General features: G+C 35.0%; 1 protein-coding gene across 31 annotated transcripts in view; it reads right to left on the reverse strand.

Moving 5' to 3' along the window:
- GULP1 (GULP PTB domain containing engulfment adaptor 1) overlaps positions 1-23,821 on the reverse strand; it is a 287,119-nt gene that overhangs the window by 111,810 nt on the left and 151,488 nt on the right. For 23 of the 31 annotated variants that reach the window (XM_032292676.1, XM_032292677.1, XM_032292706.1 and 20 more), the window contains 2 exons: positions 3,105-3,180; positions 104-175 (listed from right to left, as the gene is read on the reverse strand). In XM_032292676.1, the coding sequence (XP_032148567.1) occupies positions 104-131 (28 nt within the window). In that variant the 5' untranslated portion in view covers positions 132-175; positions 3,105-3,180. The remainder of the gene's footprint in view (positions 1-103; positions 176-3,104; positions 3,181-23,821) is intronic. The other 8 variants (XM_032292703.1, XM_032292700.1, XM_032292686.1 and 5 more) reach the window with 1 other exon arrangement.

Consider the following 23,821-nt stretch of genomic DNA (forward strand, 5'->3'; position numbering starts at 1 on the left):
TTTGACAACAATAATGAAAAAAAACCTGATTTCTTAACATCTCTGCTTATGTTCATAGTAATATTGGCTTGACTCCCAAGTTTTAAAAAATGACCACACTTACCTTTCTTCCTGCTAAAAGCACGGTTCATGATGAGGATCAGCCAAATAAATGTTCAGTTCCACGCCTTATATCCTGTAAAAGTTACAAAATATTAAAACACAAATGAAGGACTGCTGACTTACCTCTTTTGTGCTAATTTGTTTAATTACAAAGCCTTTTAAAATTTTTAAAAATATTTACAAACAACATCCTAAAATGCCTCAAAGTACACTGGGTAAAAAAAACACAAGTACTGAATAATGTGAATAGCACAAGCAGATAGGAACATCTCAATAAAAATTCCTCTAAAGTTCTTCAATTTTGTCCTTCTTCTATTACACATACATCATTAACTACATTTATTTGCAAACTTAATGAGGAAAAAACCCAATACTTTTTCCTCAGCTTGTTGATAAGAGGTATGTATATAAGCACTTTAGTTTTTATTTAACTGAGACCCAGAGGAGTTTCATGTTTATTACAAAGTCACAAAGACAGGTGATATACTAGGAGCAGTGGTTAAAACCATAAGATAAAATTACCTATTACTTAAGGTTGTTTTACACATTAGGAGAGGTATGAAAGTACCTGGCACAGTATCTGGTATATATTGAGCTCAGAAAATATTAGCCAATGTCTTTGGGTTAGATATAGCATGGGATCCAAATTTAGTGCTCTTTTTATAAGCATTATTTATCCATCAAAGAGGTCCTCTTAGTGCCTGTTCTGTAGTGTGTTTACTGTGAGGACTACACATCAAAATCAGCAGCTCAGCTAAAGGACTTTCTTTATGCACGGTTGTCCAACTGAGACACTTCAGTTTTATATATTTAATGGCTTTATGTAAAACAACAACAACAAAAGATTTCTGGAGTAACTCCTTCAGAGACTCAGCGACAATTCACAGTAAGGTCTGAAAAGAAAGTTATGATTAAACTTTCTGCGCTGCATTGCAATCTATATTTGGGGTTCATAAAATAGTTAATATTATTAAGGAATTCACATTAAGGTCTGAGAAGAAACTTATGATTAAACTTTCTGCACTGCTTTGTAATATATATTTGGGGTTCATAAGATAGTTAATCTTACTGATGAAACAGGCAGAAGTAACTTTGCTGCTCTGGTAACAGAACATTCATAAATTGAAATTAAGATAGCCTTTCACTTCTACCTTATCTTCTGTGGGGCCTAGTGTCACAGGTATATTTCAGGATAACACAAATACTTTTTAGAATTAAAATACTTTGCTAGTTTTCAATAATTTGCATTTTTTTATTTTTAGAATTCAAACACATTAAATAAAACTGTTTAACAATATTCTTCCTTGATAATCTAGAGACCTGCTTCAATAGAAATCAAAGGAAACTCATGTACTTGGTGTAAGAGCCCAGTTTGGTGTGCTTTCATCTGCAGACGAGAAGAGAGTAACTGAACTCTGGGTAAACGTTCCCCACTCTCTGTCCACTATGTCCTAGAGATCTCAGCTGATAGAGATAAATTCACCAGAGACCAAAAGCTCTGCATGATTCTGGAAATAGCTTCCCCCATACCACTCTAAGACTCAAAGTCTCTCCACCACTTCCTGCTAGAAGACTTTCATAATTTTATCACATTCTTTATTCCTATGTCAGTCAGCATAAGCAGCTCAGGTTACTCTCATCACTTAGAATTTAATTTTAATGCATTACATTGTGTAACCACATCTTTCACTTCTCCCATCTTCTGGAAATATTTCACTGTGTCATCTGGCATTCACAATAAATCATTATCAAAATGCACTCAGCATTGTTTTCTAAAGGTTTCATCCACTTTGTCACTCTTAGTGAAATCCAATTGTTGACTGAGCAAACTAGTTCTACTGTAGTCCTTTTAAGAGGCTGGCTGTTTATCTCTCGCACATATATTATACCAATAAACCAAGAAACGATGCATTTTCAATCACTGTACTTCTCTTTTTTTTTTCCCCCAAAGCCCTGAATTTCTTTGAGGATTCTGCCATCAGACTATATATACGTAATGGAATACAATATAATAGAGAATATAATAGATTTGGTATCATTTTGAAAGTCACTTTTCACCTATATCTTAACAGACCTGGTTATTTCTTGAGCATACCCTAAAGAAATAAGGGAAAATTAAAAAAAAAATAGTAGAAAAAGAACATAATATATGCAAATGTAAAATTTGTCTTCTCTGGAAAAATAAAGTAACAAAATACTATGAAGTTTATTTGTCAGCAGATTATTCAGTATAGCTCTCCACTACTCACATTTCATCACTATGAGGTGGACATTTTCAACAAAAGGAGATTGTGAAATATCAAAAAAGGAGTTTCGTACTACATGATTTAAAAATTCATAAAATTAAATAATAGTGTGACTTTTAAATTTTAAAAAATATAATATAAACAACTTGGGGGCATATAAATAGAACAAGAACAACAACCAAAACTCTTCCCATAATTATATAAAGTTCATTTGAACAAGTATGGAGGACCTATAATGACATGACAATACTATAACTCTAAAACACCAGAAGCACTTTTGCTTGCTCACAAAATGTACAGATATAAAAGTCAATATATATCAGATCAGTCATTTTTCTGAAACAAACTATATTTAACTATTCAAACACCACTTGTTAGCATTTTATTTGATCCAATGTTCACTCTCCCCTTTTTTTGTAAAATATGTCTGACAACTCCACCAGAAAATATGTAGATACTAGCTACCTTGTTCAGTACCCCAATGTGTATAACACGATACGTGAACGCTAGGTTGCGATTCAATGGACTATTTATTTTATGTATTAATAATGCATGTTTCAATTTATTTTAATAATTGAGATAAATATATAGTTAAAATTTTAATGTTAATAAGAAATACAATTCTATGTAAATTGACTTTATCTCAATTTATAGTGTAACATAAATCCTTCTTTTTAGAGAAACTTTTCACAAATATTGTTTTAGTGACTACAAACACATGAATGAATCATTTCCCTATTATTAAAAAATTCTTACCTTTGGGAGGCAGAACAAGAAGGCAGAATAGAAGGCTCCACCAATCATCTCCTCCATAAAGACATCAATTTAACAACTATCCAAACAAACAAACAAACAAACAAAAGCACCTTCATAAGAATCAAACATCAGATGAGCACTCAGTGCCTTGCTTTAACTTTGTATCACTGAAAGAGGCACTGAAAAGGTAGAAGGAACAGTTTTGAATCACCAACATCACTCCTCCTCTACCCTCAGCAGCAGCAGCAGGTTGTCAAGAGCATTTATGAGTGCTGGGGAAGGGAGACCACAGTAATTGTAAGGCATTCAACTCAGTGGTATCCTGTTATAGCAGAGAGCAAAACCACACCAAACTCGGTTGACTTCTGGCCATGGAGGGAGCCTTTAAATAGCCTGAGCCAGAGGGATATGTCTGATCCCAGCTGTCGAAACTCGAATTACCACAAGCCTTGCCACTGTGGACTAAAGTGTTCTGGGGCTCCAAATAAACTGGAAAGGCAACCTAAAACAAGCAGTGCAACTTTTCGGTGAGTCCTAGTGATGAACTGGGCCCAGAGCTAGTAGACTGCTGGGCCACATGACCTACTGAGACACAAGTTGAGGCAATTAAGCTTCAAAAGACACCTCTCCTTTCCACTAAGGAGAGAAGAGGGAAGAGTGGAAAGGACTCTGTCTTGCATCTTGGATAGCAGCTCAGTCACAGCAGAGTAGGGCATCTGTCAGAGTTATCAGGCACCTGTTCTAGGCTCTAGCTCCAAGACAACATTTCTAGACACCTTGCACCAGAAAAGAACCGATTGTCTTGAAAGGAGGAACTCAGTACTAGCAGCCTTCATTACCTACTAATTGAATACCCCGTGGTTATTGCATAACCAGTAGCAATACCCAGGTTATACAACAAAAAGCTTGGGTGAGACTCATGGCTTGCTGGCTTCAAGTGAGACTCAGAACATTCCAAACTGTGGTGGCTATTAGGGCAAAACTCCTTCAGCCTGAGAAAAGTGGAGGGAAAAGTAAAGGGGACTTTGTCTTGCACCTTAGTACCAGCTCAGCCACAGTGGTGTAGGGAACCAAGTGGTCTCTTGGGGTTGCTGATTCCAAAACTGGGCTCTTGCACAGCATTTCTGGACCAGAGGGGAGTCCACTATGCTGAACGGTGAATCTCAGGACTGGCAAGATTCACCGCAAGCTGACTAAAGAGCCCAGGGACCTTAAGGTAACATCGGCAGTAGTCTGGCAGTAATCACCATGGGTCTGCAGTGACAGTGGCAATGAGGTTAGGCTCAACGTTCTTTGGAATGGGGAGGAAAGAATAGGAAGGACTGTGTCTTGTGGTTTCAGCTCAGCCACAGTACATCAGAACACCAGAAAGACTTCTTTGGTTTTTGACTCTAGTTTGTGGCTTCCAGTGTACCTGTCTGGGGACTGGGATAACACAGTGCCCTGAATGGAAGGACACAGGCTAGCTGGCTTTGTCACCTGTTGATTGTAAAGCCCCAGGGTCTTGAGAGAAAATGCAATAGCCAGGAGTTACAGCCGGTCTTGGGCAAGAACAAGTGCTGTTCCAGTTTCAGGTATGACCCAGCATAGTCCTGGGTCAGCTGAGGGGTGCTTGTGTCACTCCACCCCACTTCAGGTGGTTCAGAACACACACACACACACACACACACACACACACACAGAGAGAGAGAGAGAGAGAGAGAGAGAGAGAGAGAGAGAGAGAGAGACCCCATTTTTTTTGAAAGAAAAAGAAGAGAAGAGGTCAAGAGTCTAAGAGTCTCTGTATGGTGATCTGCAGAATTCTTTCAGATCTTGTCCAAAACCATCAAGGCAGTATCTTTATGAGTCTCTAAGAACCACAGCATTACTGGGCTTGGGGTCCCCCTTAAAGCTTAGATCACAACATCCAAGACCTTTTGAATACCTGAAAATCTTTCCCAAGAAGGACAGATACAAACAAACGCAGGCTGCGAAAACTATAATAAATACCTAACACTTCAATGCCTAGACACAGACAGCCATCTACAAGTATTAGGACAATCCAGGAAAATATGACCTCACCAAACAAACTAAATCAGGCACAAGAAAACAATCTTGGAAAAACAGATATGTCACCTTTCAGACAGAGAATTCAAAATAGCTTTGCTGAGGAAATGCAAAGAAATTCAAGATATCACAGAGAAGGCATTCAGAATTCTATCAGATAAATTTAATAAAGAGATTGAAATAAAAGAATCAAGCAGAAATTCTGGACCTGAAAAATGCAATTGGCATACTGAAGAACACATCGGAGTCTTTTGATAGCAGAATTGATCAAACAGAAGAAAGAAGTAATAAGCTTAAAGTCACGCTATTGAAAAATATGTGGTCAGAGGGGACAAAATTAGAATTAAAAAGAATGAAGCATGCCTACCAAATCTAGAAAATAGCCTCAAAAAGGCAAATCTAAGACTTAACTGGTCTTAAAAAGGAAACAAAGAAAAAGATAGGGGTAGAAAGATTATTTAAAAGGATAATATCAGAAAACTTCACAAACCTAAAGAAAGATAGCAATATCCAAGCACAGGAAGGTTATACAACACCAAGGAGATTTTACACAAAGAAGACTATCTCAAGGCCATTAATAATCAAACTCCCAAAGATCAGGGATAAACGATGCTAAAATCAGCAAGAGAAAGTAAGCAAATAACAAACAATGGAGTTCCAATACATCTGGCAGCAGATTTTTCATTGGAAACCTTATAGGCCAAGAGAGAATGTCATGACATATTTAAACTGCTAAAGAAAAAAAAAATCTTTTAACCCAGAATAGTATATCCAGTGAAAATACGCTTTAAACTTAAAGGAGATATAGACTTTCCCAGACAAACAATAGCAGAAGTATTTCTTTAACACCAGATCTGTCCTAGAATAGATGCTAAAGCAAGCACTTTGGTAAGAAAGAAAAGAACATTAATGGGTAATAAGTAATCACCAAAGATAAAAAACTCACTTGTAATAGTAATTACACAGAAAAACAGAATATTGTGACACTGTAACTGTGGTGTGTAAACTACTCTTTAGTGGAAAGACTAAACACTGAAAAAATAAAGAATAATAATTGCAAACTTTTCAAGACATAGTGCAATAAGTTATAATGGGAAATAACAAAATGTTAAAAAGCAGAGACATAGTTCAGATGTAGAGTTTTTATTTCATTTCTTTTTGCCTGTTAGTTGGTTTATGCAAACAGTGTTAAGTTGTTATCAGTTTAAGATAATGTGTTATAAAGTAGTACTTGCAAGCCTCATGGTAACCTCAAACTAAAAAACATACAAGAGATACACAAAAAATAAAAAGCCAAAAACTAAATCATATTACTAGACAGAATCTTCAATAAAAGGAAGACAGGAAGGAAAAAAAGGAGGATAAGATGACAAAACACTCAGAAAACAAGTAATAAACTGGAAGGAGTAAGTCCTTAGTTATCAATAATTCCATTGCATCTAAATGGACTAAACTCTCCAATCAAAAGACACAGAGTGGCGAAACATGGGGTACTAGGGGGAAAAGAGCCATTGATCTGCTGCCTACAAGAAATGCGATTCATCTATAAAGACAATCATAGACTAAAAATAAAGGTATAAAGCTATTCCATGACAATAGAAACTAAAAAAGAGTAGGAGTAGCTATATTTATTTCGATAAAATAGATTCAAGGCAAAAACTACAAAAGAAGGAAAAAAAGGTTACTATATAATAATGAAGTGGTCAATTCAGCAAGAGGATATAACAGTTTTAACAATATAGAGTTACACTCCAATACAATAATAGCTGGAGGTTTCAACATCCCACTTTCAGCACTGAACAGATCTTCCAGAAAGAAACTCAAAAAAGAAACTTCAAATTTAATCTGCACTTTAGACAAAATGGAGGCAACAGATATTTACAAAACATTTAATCCAATGGTTGCAGAATATACATTATTTTCCTCAGTGCATGGCTCATTCTCAAGGATAAATCACATGCTACGTCACAGAACAGCTTAAAACAGGCAAAAAAGTTGAAATAATATCTAACATCTTCTCTGACCAAAACTGAATAAAACTAAAAATAAATAACAAGAATTCTGAAAACTATACAAACATGGGGAAATTAAACAATATGCTCCAGAATGATGAGTGGGTTAGTGAAGAAATTGAGAAGGAAATTGGAAATTTTCCTGAAACAAATGACAATGGAAACACAATATATAAAAATCTATGGAATATAGCCAAAGTAGTATTAAGAGGGAAGTTTATAGCCCGAAGTGACTCCATCAATAAAGAAGAAAAGCTTCAAATAAACAACCTAATGATACATCTTAAAAATTAGGAAAGCAAGAGCAACCCAAAATTAGTAGAAGAAAAGAAATAATGAAGACAAAACATCCAAATCAATGAAATCAGACACAAAAAAAGGAGATTGTACAACTGATACCACAGACATTCAAAGGATCATTAGTGGCTACTATGATTAGAGCAACTATATGGCAATAAATTGGAAAAATCTAGAATAAATGGACAAATTCCTAGAAACATATAATGTAACAAGATTGAACCAAGAAGATGATTCAAAACATGAACAAATCAATAACAAATATCAAGATCATCAAACAAAGCTGTAATAAAAAGTCTCACAGTAAAGAAAAGCCTGGGACCTGATGGTTTCACTGCTCAAGTCTACCAAACATTTAAAGGACTAATACCAATACTACCCAAAGTATTCCAAAAAATAGAGGAGGAGGGAATACTTCCAAACTCATTCTATAAGGCCAGTATTACCTTGACTCTAAAACCAGACAAAGGCACATCTGAAAAAAAGAAAACTATAAGCCAATATCACTAATGAATATTAATGTAAAAATCCTTAAAAAAGTACTAGTGAACTAAATTCAACGATACATTAAAAAGATCATTCATCATGAATCCCCAGTGGGATTTTATCTCTGGGATGAAAGAATCGTTCAACATATGCAAATCAATCAGTGTGCTATAACATACAAACAGATCAAAGGATTAAAAACCACATGATCATTTCAATAGACACTAAAAAAGCATTTGATAAAATTCAACATCGTTCATGATAAAAACCATAAAAAAATGAGTATACAAGAAACATACTTCAAATATAATCAAAATCATATATGATAGACCCACAGCTAATATCATGCTGAATGAAGAAAAACTGGAAGCTTTCCTTTGAAATCTGAAACACAGCAAGGGTGCACACTTTCACCACTGTTATTCACTCTCTCTTGCTTCTGCTCACACCATGTGTGATGCCTCACTTCCCCTTTGCCTACAACCATGATTGGAAGTTCCTTAAGCCTCCTCAGAAGCAGAAACCACTGTTTCCTGCACATCCTGCAGAACTGTGAACCAGTTAAACCTCATTCCTTTATAAATTATCCAGTTTCAGGTATCTATTTATAGCAATGTGAGAATGGAGTAATACACTTGTCATCTTGGAAAAAAAAGCAAAAGTTAAAGAAATTACCCCACACCTTTGTGTTCCAGAAACAGCTTATTGCAAGGAACCCTTTCCCATATGACTTAGATGAGATGCAGGACACTTCCCTTTTGTACCTATGACAAGGAAAGACATAGACCTCCAAAATGCCATTCTTTGCTTCATAAATGATTAGCTAAACTGTTTGGGCCACTGACCAAACTGGACAAAATATTTGCTACTCGAATTAACCAAACTTTAGTTAGGCTTTACTCCTTCCCCCCAGGCTCCCAAACTCTAACACGTATGCAGTCTCAGTAGCCTCAACCCTTCATTTATAGCCTCTCTTAATAACAGGCTGACTCTGTTTTACAGGGTACATCATTCTCTGAGCTCTTATCCCTAATCATACCACCCTCTTTTGTCCTACTTTCTTACATCCAATTCTTTCTAGTCTTGCTTACTATTCCCTAAAACAAAACAAAACACAACACAACAAAACAAAACAAACACTTTGCTGCTTAACCTTTGAGACACTTGCTGATCTTATTCTTGGCATATTTTCCTTATTGCAATTGTCCCCCTCCCCTTGTTGCAAACATCCTTTCAAACAAAGTCTCTCCTTACCTAAGTCCAGACTTGTTTTTTTTTTAATTTGACAATCTACTCAATCGTATTTGGAAAGATTTCTGGCGACTAACTGCAACCTATTTTGCTGAACTAATTTTCAAATTTTCCTTTCAAAATATCCACTGAAAAGGAGCTATTTTCTCAATTTTTCACACTAATGAGTGCTTTCATTTCATCATAAAAACTATTCCCTCAAATGAATTGAAAAAGATATCCTAAAAAAGTAAATAAATTTAGTTTTTTTCAAAATAATGGTGTGATCTTGGCTTCTCTAGTGTCAAGTACATATCTATAGTTAATAACTGTTGAATTACAAATCAAATGAGCAAATCAAGTTTTGTCAAATCATGTATAATTTATTGATTTATAGACACATATATTAGCTCCCAAATTTATTTCAAGTGTATGTCAATTTTAAAATAATCTTTAATAATTTTGAAGATATTTTTAGAATAAGGAAATTCCCTAAAGTTATCCACTCATCTGAGTAACCAAATTATACTCTTCCTTTATTACACATATCACACAATATTATGAAAACCTATATAAATAAAAACAATGAATATTTTCATCAAGGAAAATATTGTAAACAAGCTAACAATGATAATAGCAATGATCATTCTCTGACATAAACAGTTCTACTAAACAAAAGAAATCTGTTAAAATAATATATATGTTTGAAGCAATATAAATGAATAATTTGATTCAGTCATACATGTTTTCAGACAAAAGTTTCACTGAAGTCAAGCAAACACCATGATTGTTCTGATACCAAAAATGAAAGATAAATGGACTCTAATAAGGAAATAGGGCAATTTTGTTTATTTAGGTTAAGCTTTTTATGGAAAAAAATCCTAAGAATAGAATGAAATTATGTTAGTATCTAATTCGATTCATCACTTAATCAGACATTTCATTTCCATCATCAATGACAGGCAGTCTCTGATAAATTCATAAAGTGAGCACTAGACCACCTGTGAGAGAGTCATCATTTGATTGACTTAATCATTTATTTATTCATATCTTTTAAAATGTTTATTTAGTATCTTGTATGTCAATATGCCTAAAAACAAAGGGAAAGACATTTGTCAATGAGAAAAAAAATAAGTTATCAATAAGTGAACCCCATGGAAGATATTAGTAGGAAATATAATAGCTGAGATCTTTTAAAGCAATGATAAATGGCCTAGATTGGAGAAAGGCATGCACAGCTTACAGATGTGTTACTGAGTTCAAAGATAAAGTGAAGAAATTCACCTTGGTGACTACAAAAAAAAGCAAAGCTACATATCAAAGATATACTAAGATATATGAAATAAAACTGCCAAAATCTTGATGCTGAGAATATTGTAGAGAAAAATATAAACAAAGAGGGGGATATAATTGAAAAAAATATGGAGAGAAATTTCAGAGAATTAAAAAAGATTACAAAAAATCTGAAACTGTAAGTTTCACACCTAGCTATGTTACAAGAAAATTAAGAATATTACAGGCAGAGAAAAAATATGCAACACTTCCAGGCAGAAAGAGAAGGTTGCCTCAATAGCAACAAGAACCCTCTACTCTTCATTTCAGTTTAATTCCAGGTCTTCCCAACCCCTGAGAGTTAACATTATCATCCTCCTCACTCCAACTCTTGAAAATAATGAGAGATTTCTCTTTTAACTTTTGCCATAAACTTTTTGGGTTTTTTTTTGCTGTGTCATGTCCCCAGACCCTTGGCAGTCTTGTTTGATTTATATTTCTAAAAGAAACATGACCAGTCTAATTGATGGATGAATATTGAGGGTAACAGAAAGAAAATTCAAGGACACCTATTACTATTTTTTTCTTCTTAACTGAATGAATCATAGTGCCATTTATTAAGAAAAGGACACTTGGTGAAAGCAAAGTTTGAAACGAAGAATTCAAGACTCCTGTTTTGAAGCTTTTCCTCATTAGTATAGTAGTGAGTATCCACACCTGTCAAGACTTCTGTTTTGAATATGTTAGTTCTGAGATACCTACCAGACATCATAGACGAGATGCTGAGTTAGTAGTTGGATATATGAGTCATTGTCTGGTAGGTAGGGTAGGAATAGAGATTTTACTTATAAAGTAATCAGCTTGTACATGGCGAGATTAGTTAAGAAGTATGTGTACACAGATAAATGATATTTGAGCCTAAAGGCATGCCAAATTTATGGGTAGAATAAGGAGAGCAAGCTAGAGATAGATAAGAAACAGCCATTGAGGTAAAATAAAAACCAGCAAGGTATGTGCTTCTGGTATCCAAATGAAGAATGTTTTTATTAAAAGAAAAATGATTAAATGATAATCAGAGTTCTACAAAGAGAAAGCCTGAAAAACGACCATTAGTTTCAGAACATGGAGATAACTGGTGACCTTTGCATTGCAGTTTCAGAGGACAGGTACTAAAACAGCCTGATTTGGGAGAGGGTACAGCAAAATGGCAAAACTGAAGGCTCTCCTGATTGTCCCCCCAGTGAGAACACCAAGTTAACAAATATCTACACACACACACACACACACACACACACACACACACACACAAACTTCATAAGAACCAAAAATCAGGTGAGCGCTCACGCTACCTGGTTTTACCTTCATACCGCTGAAAGAGGCACTGGAAAAACATTCTTGAATCTCAGACTCCACCCCTCCCCCATCCCTCCATAGAAGCATGGGTTCAGAGAGGCAGCCTGGTGTTTCTGAGCATTGCTGTGCACTGGGGAGAAGGAGAGCTAGCAATTGTGAGGCATTGAGCTCAGTGCCGCCCTTGTTATAGCGGAAAGCAAAACAAGCCAAACTCAGGTGGTGCTCGCCAAATGAGGAGAATTTAAACAAGCCCTACACGGACAGGAATCGCTAAACCCAGTGTTTGAAACTTCAGTTCCCCTAAGTCTTCCCATCATGAGCTAAAGGGCTCTGGGCCCACAGTCAGCGGTCTGAAGGAGAGAGGGGTCACGTCCTACTGAGACAACAGCCAGGACTGCTAAGGGACTGCTGGCATCACCCCTCCGCTAACTCCAGGCTGCATAGTTTGTGGCTCCGAAAGAGACTCCTTCCTTTTGCTTGAGGATCAGAGAGGGAAGAGTGGGGAGGACTCTGTCTTGCATCTTGTATACCAACTCAGCCACAGCAGGATAGGGCACCAGTCAGTCTTACAGTCTCTGTTCAGACCTTAGCTCCCTGATGAAATTTGTAGAAACACCATGAACCAGAAGGGAACCTACTGCCTTGAAGGGAAGAACTCAGTCATGGCAAGATTTGTAACATGCTAACAAAAAAGTAACCAGAGTAATAACCAGAAGCAATACCCAGAAACTACATCAAGAACACTGGGTGAGACTATAAGACTTGCAGGTTTCAGGTGAGACTCAGCACATTTGCAGCTGTGGTGGTTACAGAGTGAGACTCTTGCTCAAGAGAAGTGGAGGAAAAAGTAAAGGGGACTTTGTCTTGCACCTTAGGTACCAGCTCAGCCACAGGATGGTAGAGCATGAAATTGATTCCTGAGGTCCCTGATTCCAGGACTTGACTCTTGGATGGCATTTCTGGACCTGCTCTGGGGCAGGGAGGAAGCCCCCTGCCATGAAAGGTGAGTCTCAGGCTTGACAGCATTCACCAGAAGCTGATTCAAGAGGCTTCAGACCTTAGGGAACACTGGCAGTAGTCTGGCAGTATTCCCCATAGGCCGGAGGTGGCAGGGGCCACATGGTGAGGTTCTTCTGCCTTTGGAAAGGGGAGACAAAAATAGGAAGACTATATCTCATGATTTGAGTGCCAGCTCAACCACAGGACAACAGAACAACAAGTGGACTTCTAAGGTTTTTGACTGTAGTCCCTGGCTCCCAGGTGGCACCTCTGTACTCATCTAGGTCCTAGGGTCACTCACAGCATTGAAGGGAAGAACCCAGGACTGCTGGCATTGCCACCTGCTGATTGTAGAGCCCCAGAGCTTTGAGCAAAAGTAGGCAGTAGCCAGGGAGTGATTATAGCAGGCCTTAGGTGAGAACCAGTGCTGTGCTGGTTTCAGGTCTGACCCTGTGGAAGCTATGGGTGGTGGATACAGGGGTGAGGTGTTACTCTACCCTCCACTCCAGGTGGCTCAGAGCAGAAAGAGGGACTTTGTTTGTTTGGAAGAAAGTAAGGGAAGAGAACAAGAGTCTGCCTGGTATTGCAGAGAATTCTTCAGGATCTTGTCCAAGACCATCAGTACAGTACCTCTATGAGTCTATAAGAACCACAGCATTAGGGAACGTGAGGTCTGCCCTAAAGAAGATACAGCTTTGATCACAAAACCTAAGTCATTTTGTATATCTGGAAAGCCTGCCCAAGAAGGATGCATACAAACAAGCCCATATTGTGAAGACTACAATAAATATCTAACTCTTCAATGGCCAGACACATGAACATCTGCAACTATCAAGATGATCCAGGAAAAGATGACCTCACAAAATGAACTAAATAAAGCATCACATGTGACCTCTGAATTCAGAAAGAGAATTCACAATATCTGAATGAAGAACACTCAAAGACATTCAAGATAACACAGAGAAGGAATTCAGAATTCTATTAGATAAATTTAACAAAGATACTGAAATAATTAGAAAGAATCAAGCAGAAATTCTGGAGCTGTAAAATGCAAATGTCATACCAAAGAATGTATCAGAGTCTTTTAATACAAGAATAATTGATCAAGCAGGATTAAGAATTAATGGACTTGAAGACAGATTATTTGAAAGTATACAGAGGAGAGAAAAGGAAAAAGAAAAGAAAAAACAATGAAGCACACGGACAGCATCTAGAAAGCCATAACAGGGCAAATCTTAGAGTTACTGCCTTAAAGAGGAGGTAGAGAAAAAGACAAGAGTAGAAAGGGATAATAACAGAGAACTTCCCAAATCTAGAGAAATATATCAATATCCATATAAAAGAAGCTTATAGAACATCAAGCAGATCTAATTCAAAGAAGACTCCCTTAAGGCATTTAATCAAACTCCCAAAGGTCAAGGATGAAAAAGGATGCTAAAAGCAGCAAGAGAAAATAAACAAATATCATAAAATTGAGATCTAATACATCTGACAGCAGACTTTGCTGCTGTCTTTTTCTGGCAGCAGATAGTGAGATAGTGGAAACTTTATAGACCAGAAGACCATAGCATGACATATTTAAAGTGCTGAAGGCAAAAATATATTTTTTCTAGAATATATCTGGCAAAAATATTTTCCAAACTTGAAGGAGAAATAAACCCTTTACCAGACAAACAAAAGCTGAGGGATTGCATCAACGCCAGACCTGTCCCACAAGAAATGCTAAAGGGAGTACTTAAATCATAAAGAAAAAGATGTTAATGAACAATAAATAATCACTTGAAGGTACAAAAGTCACTGGTAATAGTAAGTACATAGAAAAACAACAGAATATTATAACACTGTAATCATGGAATATGAACTACTCTTAGGAAGAAAAACTAAATAATAATCCAATCAAAAATAATAACTACAACAGCTTTTTAAGAAAAAATAAAACAATAATATATAAGTTGTAACAAAAAATTAAAAGAAAACAGGGGTATGAAGTTGTGGCATTGAGTCCTTATAGGCTTTCTTTCCTTGTTATATCAGCTTAAAATAATGGGTTATAAGATAGTGTTTGCAAGCTTCATGATAACCTCAAAGCAAAAAAACTATGTAATGGATACACAAAAAAAAAAAATAAAAAAAACCCAAGAAACTAAATCATATCACCAGAAAAAATCACCTTCAATAAAAGCAAAACAGGAAAAAACTATAAGAAGAGACAAAGAAGTTCACTATATAATAATGAAGGGGTCAATCCAGCAAAAGGATATAACAATTTTAAATGTATATGAACCCAACACTGGATCACCCAGATATATGAAGCAAATATTATTAGAACTAAAGACATAGACTTTAATCTAATAATAGCTGGAGACTTAAACACCCCACTGTCAGCATTGGAAATGTCTTCCAAACAGAAAATAAAGAAACTTCAAACTTAATCTGCACTCTAGACCAAATGGAACTAACAGGTATTCATAGAACATTTCATCCAATGACTGCAGAATACACTTTCTGTTCTGCAATATATGAAACATTCTCAAGGATAAACCACATGTTAAGTCACAAAACAAGTCTTAAAATATTCAAAAAAATTGAAATAATATCAAGCACCTCTTCTGACCACAATGGCATAAAAGTAGAAATGAATAACAAGAGAAAATTTGGAAACTATACAAAGACATAAAAATTACACTATATGCTCCGGGATGACCAGTGAGTCAATGAGGAAACTAAGCAGAAAGTTGAAAGATTTGTTGAAACAAATGACAATGAAAACACAACATACCAAAACACATAGGATATAGCAAAAGCAGTACTAAGCAGGAAGTTTATATGTAAGTGACTCCAACAAAAAAGAAGAAAAACCTCAAATAAATAATGTAATCAGACATCTTAAGGAACCAGAAAAACAAGAACAAACCAAACCCAAAATCAGTAGAAGAGAAGAAATAATAAAGATCAAGCAGAAATAAATGAAATTAAAAAGAAGAAAACTATATAAAAAATCAATGAAACAAAAAGTTAGTTTTTGAAAAGTTAAATAAAATTGACAAACCTTTATGCAGACTGAGAAAATGTAAATAAAACCAGAGATGAAAAAGAAAATTTTACAACTGCTATCCCAGAAATTCAAAGGATTAGTGGCTACTATGAGCTACTATGTCTAGAACAAATGGACAAATTCCTAGACATTTACTACCTACCAGGATTGAATCAGGAAGAAATTCAAAACCTGAATACAGCGATAACAAGTAACAAGACTAATGCCATAATTAAAAGGCTCCCAGGGCCAGGCACGGTAGCTCATGCCTATAATCCCAGAACTTTGGGAGGCCAAGGCAGGTGGATCACCTGAGGTCAGGAGTCTGAGATGAGCCTGACCAACATGAAGAAATCCCATCTCTACTAAACATCAAAATTAGCCAGGAATAGTGGTGCATACCTGTAATCCCAACCACTCGAGAGGCTGAGGCAGGAAAATCGCTTGAACCTGGGAGGCAGAGGTTGCAATGAGCCAAAAGTTGGGGTGAGCCAAAATCATGCCATTACACTCCAGCCTGTGCAACAAGAGCAAAACTCTGTCTCAAAAAAAAAAAAAAAAAAAAAAAAAAAAAAGGCTCCTAGTAAAATGAAGCCCAGGACCCAATGGCTTCGCTGTTGAATCCTACCAAACATTTAAAGAACTAATACCAATACTACTCAAACTATTCGAAAAATCAGAAGTAGAGGGAATACTTCTAAACTTCTTCTGTGAGGACAGGATTATTCTGGTAAAACCAGACAAAGACACGTCCAAAATAAATAAATAAACAAATAAAAACAAAATAAAACTGTAGACCAACATCACTGATGAATATTGATGCAAAAATCCTCAACGAAATGATAGCAAACCAAATTCAACAATACATTTAAAAGAGTATTCATTATGCCCAAGTTTACCCCTAGGATGCAATAATGGTTTAACATATGCAAATAAATCAATGTGCTACATCATACAAACAGACTGAAGGATAAAAATCACATGATCATTGCAATTGATGCTGAAAAAGCATTTGATAAAATTCAACATCCCTTCATGATAAAAAAAAAAAAAACTCTCAAAAACTGGGTATAGAAAGAACATACCTCAATATAATAAAAACCATATATGACAGACTCACAGCTAGTGTTATACTGAATAGAGCCTTTCCTCTGAAATCTGGAATACAACAAGGAGGCATACTTTCCCCACTGTTATTTCGAACAGTACTGGAAGTCCTAGTTAGAGAAATCAGACAAGAGAAAGAAATAAAGAGCATCAAAAATGGAAAGGAAGAAGTCAAACTATCTTTGTTTGCAGATGAAAGGATCTTACATTTAGAAAAACCTAAACACTCCACAAAAACAAAAACAACAAAGTATTAGAATTCATAAATTCAGTAAAATTTCAAACACAAAAATCAACATACAAAATTCGACAGCATTTTTATATGCCAACAGTAAACAACCTAAAAAAGTCAAAAAAAGATTTCAATTTACAATAGCCACAGGTAAATTTAAATAACTAGGAATTAACTTAACCAAAGAAGTGAAAGATCTCTATAATGAAGACTAAAACACCAATGAGAAAAGCTAAAGAAAACACCAGAAAATGGAAAGATATTCCATGTTAATGGGTTGGAAGAATCAATATTGTTAAAATGTGTATACTACCCTAAAGCAATCTACAGATTCAATGCAATCTCTATCAAAATACCAATGATATTCTTCAAAGAAATAGAAAACAACTATCCTGAAATTTATATGAAACCACAAAGGACCCACAGTAGCCAAAGCTATCTTAGCAAAAAGAACAAAAATGGAGGAATCATATTACCTGACTTCAAATTGTACTGCAAAGCTATAGCGACCAAAACAGCATGGTACTGGCATAAAAACAGACACATAGACAAATGAAACATAATAGAGAACCCAGAAACAAATCCACACACCTACAGTAAACACATTTTGTATAAAAGTGCCAGGAACATACACTGAGAAAATGACAGTTTCTTCAATAAATGGTGCTGGGAAAACTGAATATCTATATGAAGAAGAATGAAACTAGATCTCTATCTTTTGCCATATACAAACATCAAATCAATATAGGCAAATACTTAAATCTAAGACTTCAAATTATAAAACTACTATAAGAAAACATTGGGGAAAACATCCAGGACATTCATTTAGGCAAAAATTTCCTTAGTAATAACCTACAAGTACAGGCAACCAAACCAAAATGAACAAATGGACAAAGTTCAAAAACTTCTACACAGCAAAGGAAACAATCAACAAGGTGAAGAGACAACCCACAGAATGGGATAAAATATTTACAAACTACCCATTTGACAAGAAATTAATAACCAGAATATATAAGGAGCTCAAACAACTCTGTAGGAAAAAAAAAATCTAACAATCTGATGAAAAAATAAGCAAAAGATTTGAATAGATATTTCTCAAAAGGAGACGCAAAAATGATAAATAGGCATATGAAAAAGATGTAGTTTCTGTAGCCTCAGAAATTACATTCTTTCCCTCCCATTAAAATGGCTTATATCCAAAAGACTGGCAATAAAAATATGCTGGCAAGAATGTGAAGAAAAAGAAACCCTCCTACATTGTTGGTGGAAAGTAAATTAATACAACCACTATGAAGAGCAGTTTGGAAGTTCCTCAAAATACTAAAAATAGAGCTACCATATGTTCCAGCAATCCCACTGCTATGTATATACTGAAAAGAAAGGAAATCAGTGTATCAACACGGTAACTGCACTTTCATGTTTGTTGCACCTCTGTTCACAATAGGCAAGAACCGGAAGCAACCTAAGTATCAACAGATAAATGGATAAAAAGAAATGTGGCAGTTATACACAGTGGAGTACCATTCAGCTGTAAAAAGAATGAGATATGGTCATTTGCAACAAATGGATGGAAATGGAATTCACTATGTTGAATGAAATAGTACAGGCACAGAAAGACAAACATCTCATAATCTTACTTATTTGCGAGATCTCAAAATCAAAACAACTTAACCTACGGAGGCAGACAGTAGAATCATGGATACCAGGGGATGAGAAGTGATGGGAAGCAGAGTATAGGGATGAGGGTAAAGTGCTGTGAGGGAGGTGGAGAGAGTTAATGGGTACAAAAAAAAATTAGAATAAATGAATAAGACTTTTGATAGCACAACAGGATGTCTATAGTCAGTAGTAATTTAAGCTTATATTGTTAAATAGCTAAGAGTATAATTAGATTGTCTATAACACAAAGGGTAAATGCTTGAAAAAATGGATAGCCCATTTTCCATGGTATAATTATTATGCATACATGCCTGCATTAAAATGCTTCATGTACCCCATAAATATATATACTTACTATGGACCCATAAAAATTAAAAATAAAAATAAAATCGCCTGACTAGTGTGGGTAGACATTTGCATTGTATTTTCAGAGGACACACGGCTGGAATAGTCAACTGGTTGAAAGAAATAAAGTAAAGAAGTAGAGAAACTCAAGGAATTTTGCTTTAAATGGAAACAGAGAAATGAGGCAGGAAATGGAGGGTGACATAAGACTCAAAACTAGACAATTTAGGGGAGAACTATTGAATATATATTTATGCTGATGGGAAAATTATGTTAACAGGAGAAAACTGATGATACAGAAAAGAGAGAGCATAAGTGCAAGAAGAAATTCTTTGAGAAAGCAAGAGGGAATATGGTCAAAGAGAAGGCCCTGTCCTTAGATGAACAGAAGCAATTCACTCAGCATAAGAGAAGGGAAGGCTGACTCATGGAAACATATTAAAATACCTAATAGTTTGGTTGACTGGGTGATGGGAAAATGTAGAATCTATCTTCCAATTACATGCATTTTCTCAGTAAATAAGGAGTAGGTATTAGCTCTGAGTATGATGACGGGGTATAAGGACTCAAGAACAGAAAAGGATGGTTGTTCAGGCAGAAAATAGTCATCTTAAATGGAAGAGTGAACGGAAGAGGTAAGAAGGTTAAATTTCTGCAAAATTATAACGACCTTATGATGACTGCAATCCAAATGTAAGATAACTAATAAACTTAGTTATATGAGTTTGTGGGAATGCATGTGTGTGGGGTTTGTTCCAGCCACATCGTTTGCTTAAATAGAAAAGTGCATAGTCATTAACAGGGGTTAAGATTTTTTCATACAAGTAAGAAATACGAAAGGGCAAAGATGTCTTTAGAAATTATATCTCTATATTGAAATAAAATTTACCTTTAAAACTAATCCAGCCCTAGAAACTAATCAGTTATGCGTCCTCTTCTTATCATATCTCTTTATTGTATTTGTATTAGTCCATTTTCATGCTGCTGATACATACCTGAGACTGGGCAATTTACAAGAGAAAGAGGTTTAATTGGATTCACTGTTCCATGTGGCTGGGGAGACAGTCAAGTTGAGTACTTTTGAGCAATTTATGCAGAGAAAAAGATAATAATTTAAACTACAGATAGGCCATTGCTCTCTGCATCTTGGACTATGTCAATAACTGTTATTATTTAGCCTTTACTCAATGAAACGCCAAGGGAACACTCAGAGTCTCCACATACTCCAATATTTGTGATAAATACTTAGGCTGTTGCATAACTCTAGCTTAATGTCCAAAATCTTAAGAGATAGGGGCACTGAATCATATCCATCAATCTATATGAATTCCAAGTCCTATAAAATTGTAAATACAATGTGTTACTATGAAGACACTCATGTAAACATTTCCATGAAGGCCTAAAGGGGGCAAAAGATCTAGAATAAAAAATACTTTAGGATAAAATACTTTTAAAGAACAGCAATAATATTAATATTTTAAACATTTACATTTCTAAATAGATCAATAGTCTGGAATTCCTTCCCATTTTAACGGTGCTTTGAATATCTACACTCACACATAAAATTAAAAGTATTTTAAATTAACATTTTGTAAATTGGCTTATTTCAACACATAAACAGATGTCTGTGGTAGATAAATACATGAAAGACAAAAGTGAGTAATTCTGTATTTTAAAAAAGGGTGTAGTGGCTCACACCTGTAATCCTAGCACTTTGGGAGGCTGAGATGGGAGGATCACTTCTGCCCAGGAGTTGTTGGCCAGCCTGAGCAACACAGTGAGATCCTACCTTAAAAAGTAAAAAAGGGCAAATACACTTTTTGTTAGAAATGGGAATTCAACTTGACTATTTTACAAACAATATTCCAAAAAGGTATATTTCATATTTCTGCTGTGTTATTTACTACATAATCTTGTAAGTGCTAATAGTTTTAATATGACTTACTACCTTTGAAATATACCCTATTATTGTATTAATAAACCTTTGAAATATACCCTATTATTATATTAATTAAATATTAATTCTACCTCTATAAACAAGAATTCTGTTAGAAACTGTGGGAGAAACAGACAAGGTGGGAAACTCGATTCTTGTCATGTAATACCCCAAAGTGTCACTGTGGATTGCTTTGAACTAGTGCTTCTTAAGTAGGTAGAAGCACATGTCATAGTATCCACAGTTGGGTCAGGGCAAGGGACCTAACATTTGTTGTTTTGAAAGACACATAAACAGTGTATTTATTATGCTTACAATAGAAAATACAGGAATAAAGTTCTATAGATTGTTGAGGAGTGAGAATTGCAGAAGATAAAATGAGAAAATATTCTTAAATAACATAGGTTGAAACGTTCATAAATATGTGGGGAAAAACACAATCTCTTTATAATTCTTGGCATCTACAAAGGAGACTTGAACTATGTGATCTGAGTCCACCTCTTTATTTTGCATTTTTATATCCTAAAATTGTTGTCAGGTGGAATCCCCCTAGGCCTGATGTGCTTTCAGGCCAGTGACCTGGAGGTGAAAAACCTCCTGGTTCTCTGATTCATCTATGGAAATAAACACTGGCTTCTGGATCTGGTGCTTTCTTTCTTTTCATTATTCTCAACACATAAAAAGAGGAGTCACAAAGCCTAATCTTCAGATTTAGTGACAACTAGACAGAAAAGGCACAAGTCTGGGAATGACAAGATTGGTTGGTTCCTACCTTTTTCAACTGAGAAAGCTAAGTGTGAATATTAGAAAATACTAAATGCTATAGTGTGTATACTTACATTTTTAATGATCCAAAATTATAAAAATATTCAATTATAAAATAATTCATCCTAATTCTGCACATCTTTACTTTTCAAAGCTTACTTCTTCCACTAGAGAAATGTCCTATTTAAAATATATTTACTGTCACAAATTGAGGTCTATATTTGCTTTCATAATAAGCTTTAATTTTCTGTATGTTAATGACAGATATATTTCTCACATACATAGAAATCAACTGCTTCAATGTATCCGAATTACATTAATGCAACTTAAAATGTATTTTTTTCCTATTTTAATCAGGCAGTGATATCAAAGAGAAGAATAAACTATAAAGAGAAAAAGAAGAGAATTCACAGTTACACACTTTACAAAGTTCAGGCAAAGCACACTTTAAAACTGTATTTTAAATTTTGACATTAATAGTGAAAAAAACAACAAAAAGCCTAAATTAAAATAATCATTTTTAAACTTATGAGAATATCCGTAAAATGTAAACAAACTTTGAATGCTGGAAACTATTCACTGAACTCATCTAATAAAATAAACAGCAGATAATAATTACTTAATGATAAAAATGTAGTATATGTACTGTTACAAAGATGTCCTGTCTTAGTAGAAGTAAAATAATAACTTTCTTTTAAAGAGAAATAAACCTGGAATTTTCTCTTGTTTCCAATGCTTTGCCTTTTTTTTCCTATTAACATTCTGTTCTCATAATGCAAACCATATGTAACAACATGCAGCCCAAGCTCATTTCTTTAACATCACACAAATACGCTCACTCAGCAATCCAACAAAATTGAATATCTGTGAATGTTTTTGATCATTTCTATGCCAACATTGGTCAGGTAAAGTGAAACAACGTGCTTTCCTCCAGAATATATCATGTGTTTTACATCATAAATTGTTAGGCAAAATTAAGTAAAAAAGTAGCATTTAAAAACAATTCACATTTAGAAATCATCAGCAAAATACAATGTTACTTTAGATACCAACGGTGCTTTGTTTTCAGCTAAAAAGAATCACTAAATTTTGGAGTTTAAATGGAAGTATATAACCATTTACTAATTGAGGAATTTGCTACAAGGTAAAGGCAATACTTCCTACTTGCTTGGCAGAAATCAGGAAATGAGACAGGGAAATGTTGTTGCTGAAGCTTAATGATTCGCAGCTGTGAGACAGATGGTGTCTGAATTGCAATCCTTGTTGTATAGTAAAGTTGAGGCTCCTGAAACATGGAGTAATCCTACTTTTGCTTCTGTGAGTCCCGTTTTATACTACAAAAGAGCAATTCTTTTGGAAAGTTTATTAAGAACAAATGCATTTAATAAGCAGAAAATATCTTTGTCTTAAAATGTTGTCCTAATATGCTTTTTTAAATAATTGTTTCAAAAAGAAATTGTCATATCCTAATATTCTTTTTTTAATATTATGTAAAACATTCTAAATGAAAGAGAGTTAAAAAAAGTGGTAATAATTCATCTGGGCCCACTGGATGCATTCATTTTAGCATTCAGGGAAAAATATATAATTGTACAAGCATAGATGAATATAATGTATATATCTGTACAGTGATTAGAAAAACACTACTTTTTTAATACTAAAGAAGTCATTTAAAAATATGCACAGTAAGCTACTTTCCTACATCTAATTATTCCAGGCAACTATTATTCCCCTAATTCAAATATTGACTAGAAATGGTTTAAAAAGAATGCTTGGCTGGGCAAAGTGGCTCACGCCTGTAATCCAAGCACTTTGGAGGCCAAGGCGGGCGGATCACCTGAGGTCGGGAGTTCAAGACCAGCCTGACCAACATGGTGAAACCCCGCCTTTATAAAAAAAGAAAAAAAAAAGAATGCTTATAATATTCTAATATAATTTAACAGT

Source organism: Sapajus apella, unplaced genomic scaffold, assembly GCF_009761245.1.
Source record: "Sapajus apella isolate SASKATOON/1434 unplaced genomic scaffold, GSC_monkey_1.0 scaffold28, whole genome shotgun sequence".
In the NCBI taxonomy this organism is placed as follows: domain Eukaryota; kingdom Metazoa; phylum Chordata; class Mammalia; order Primates; family Cebidae; genus Sapajus; species Sapajus apella.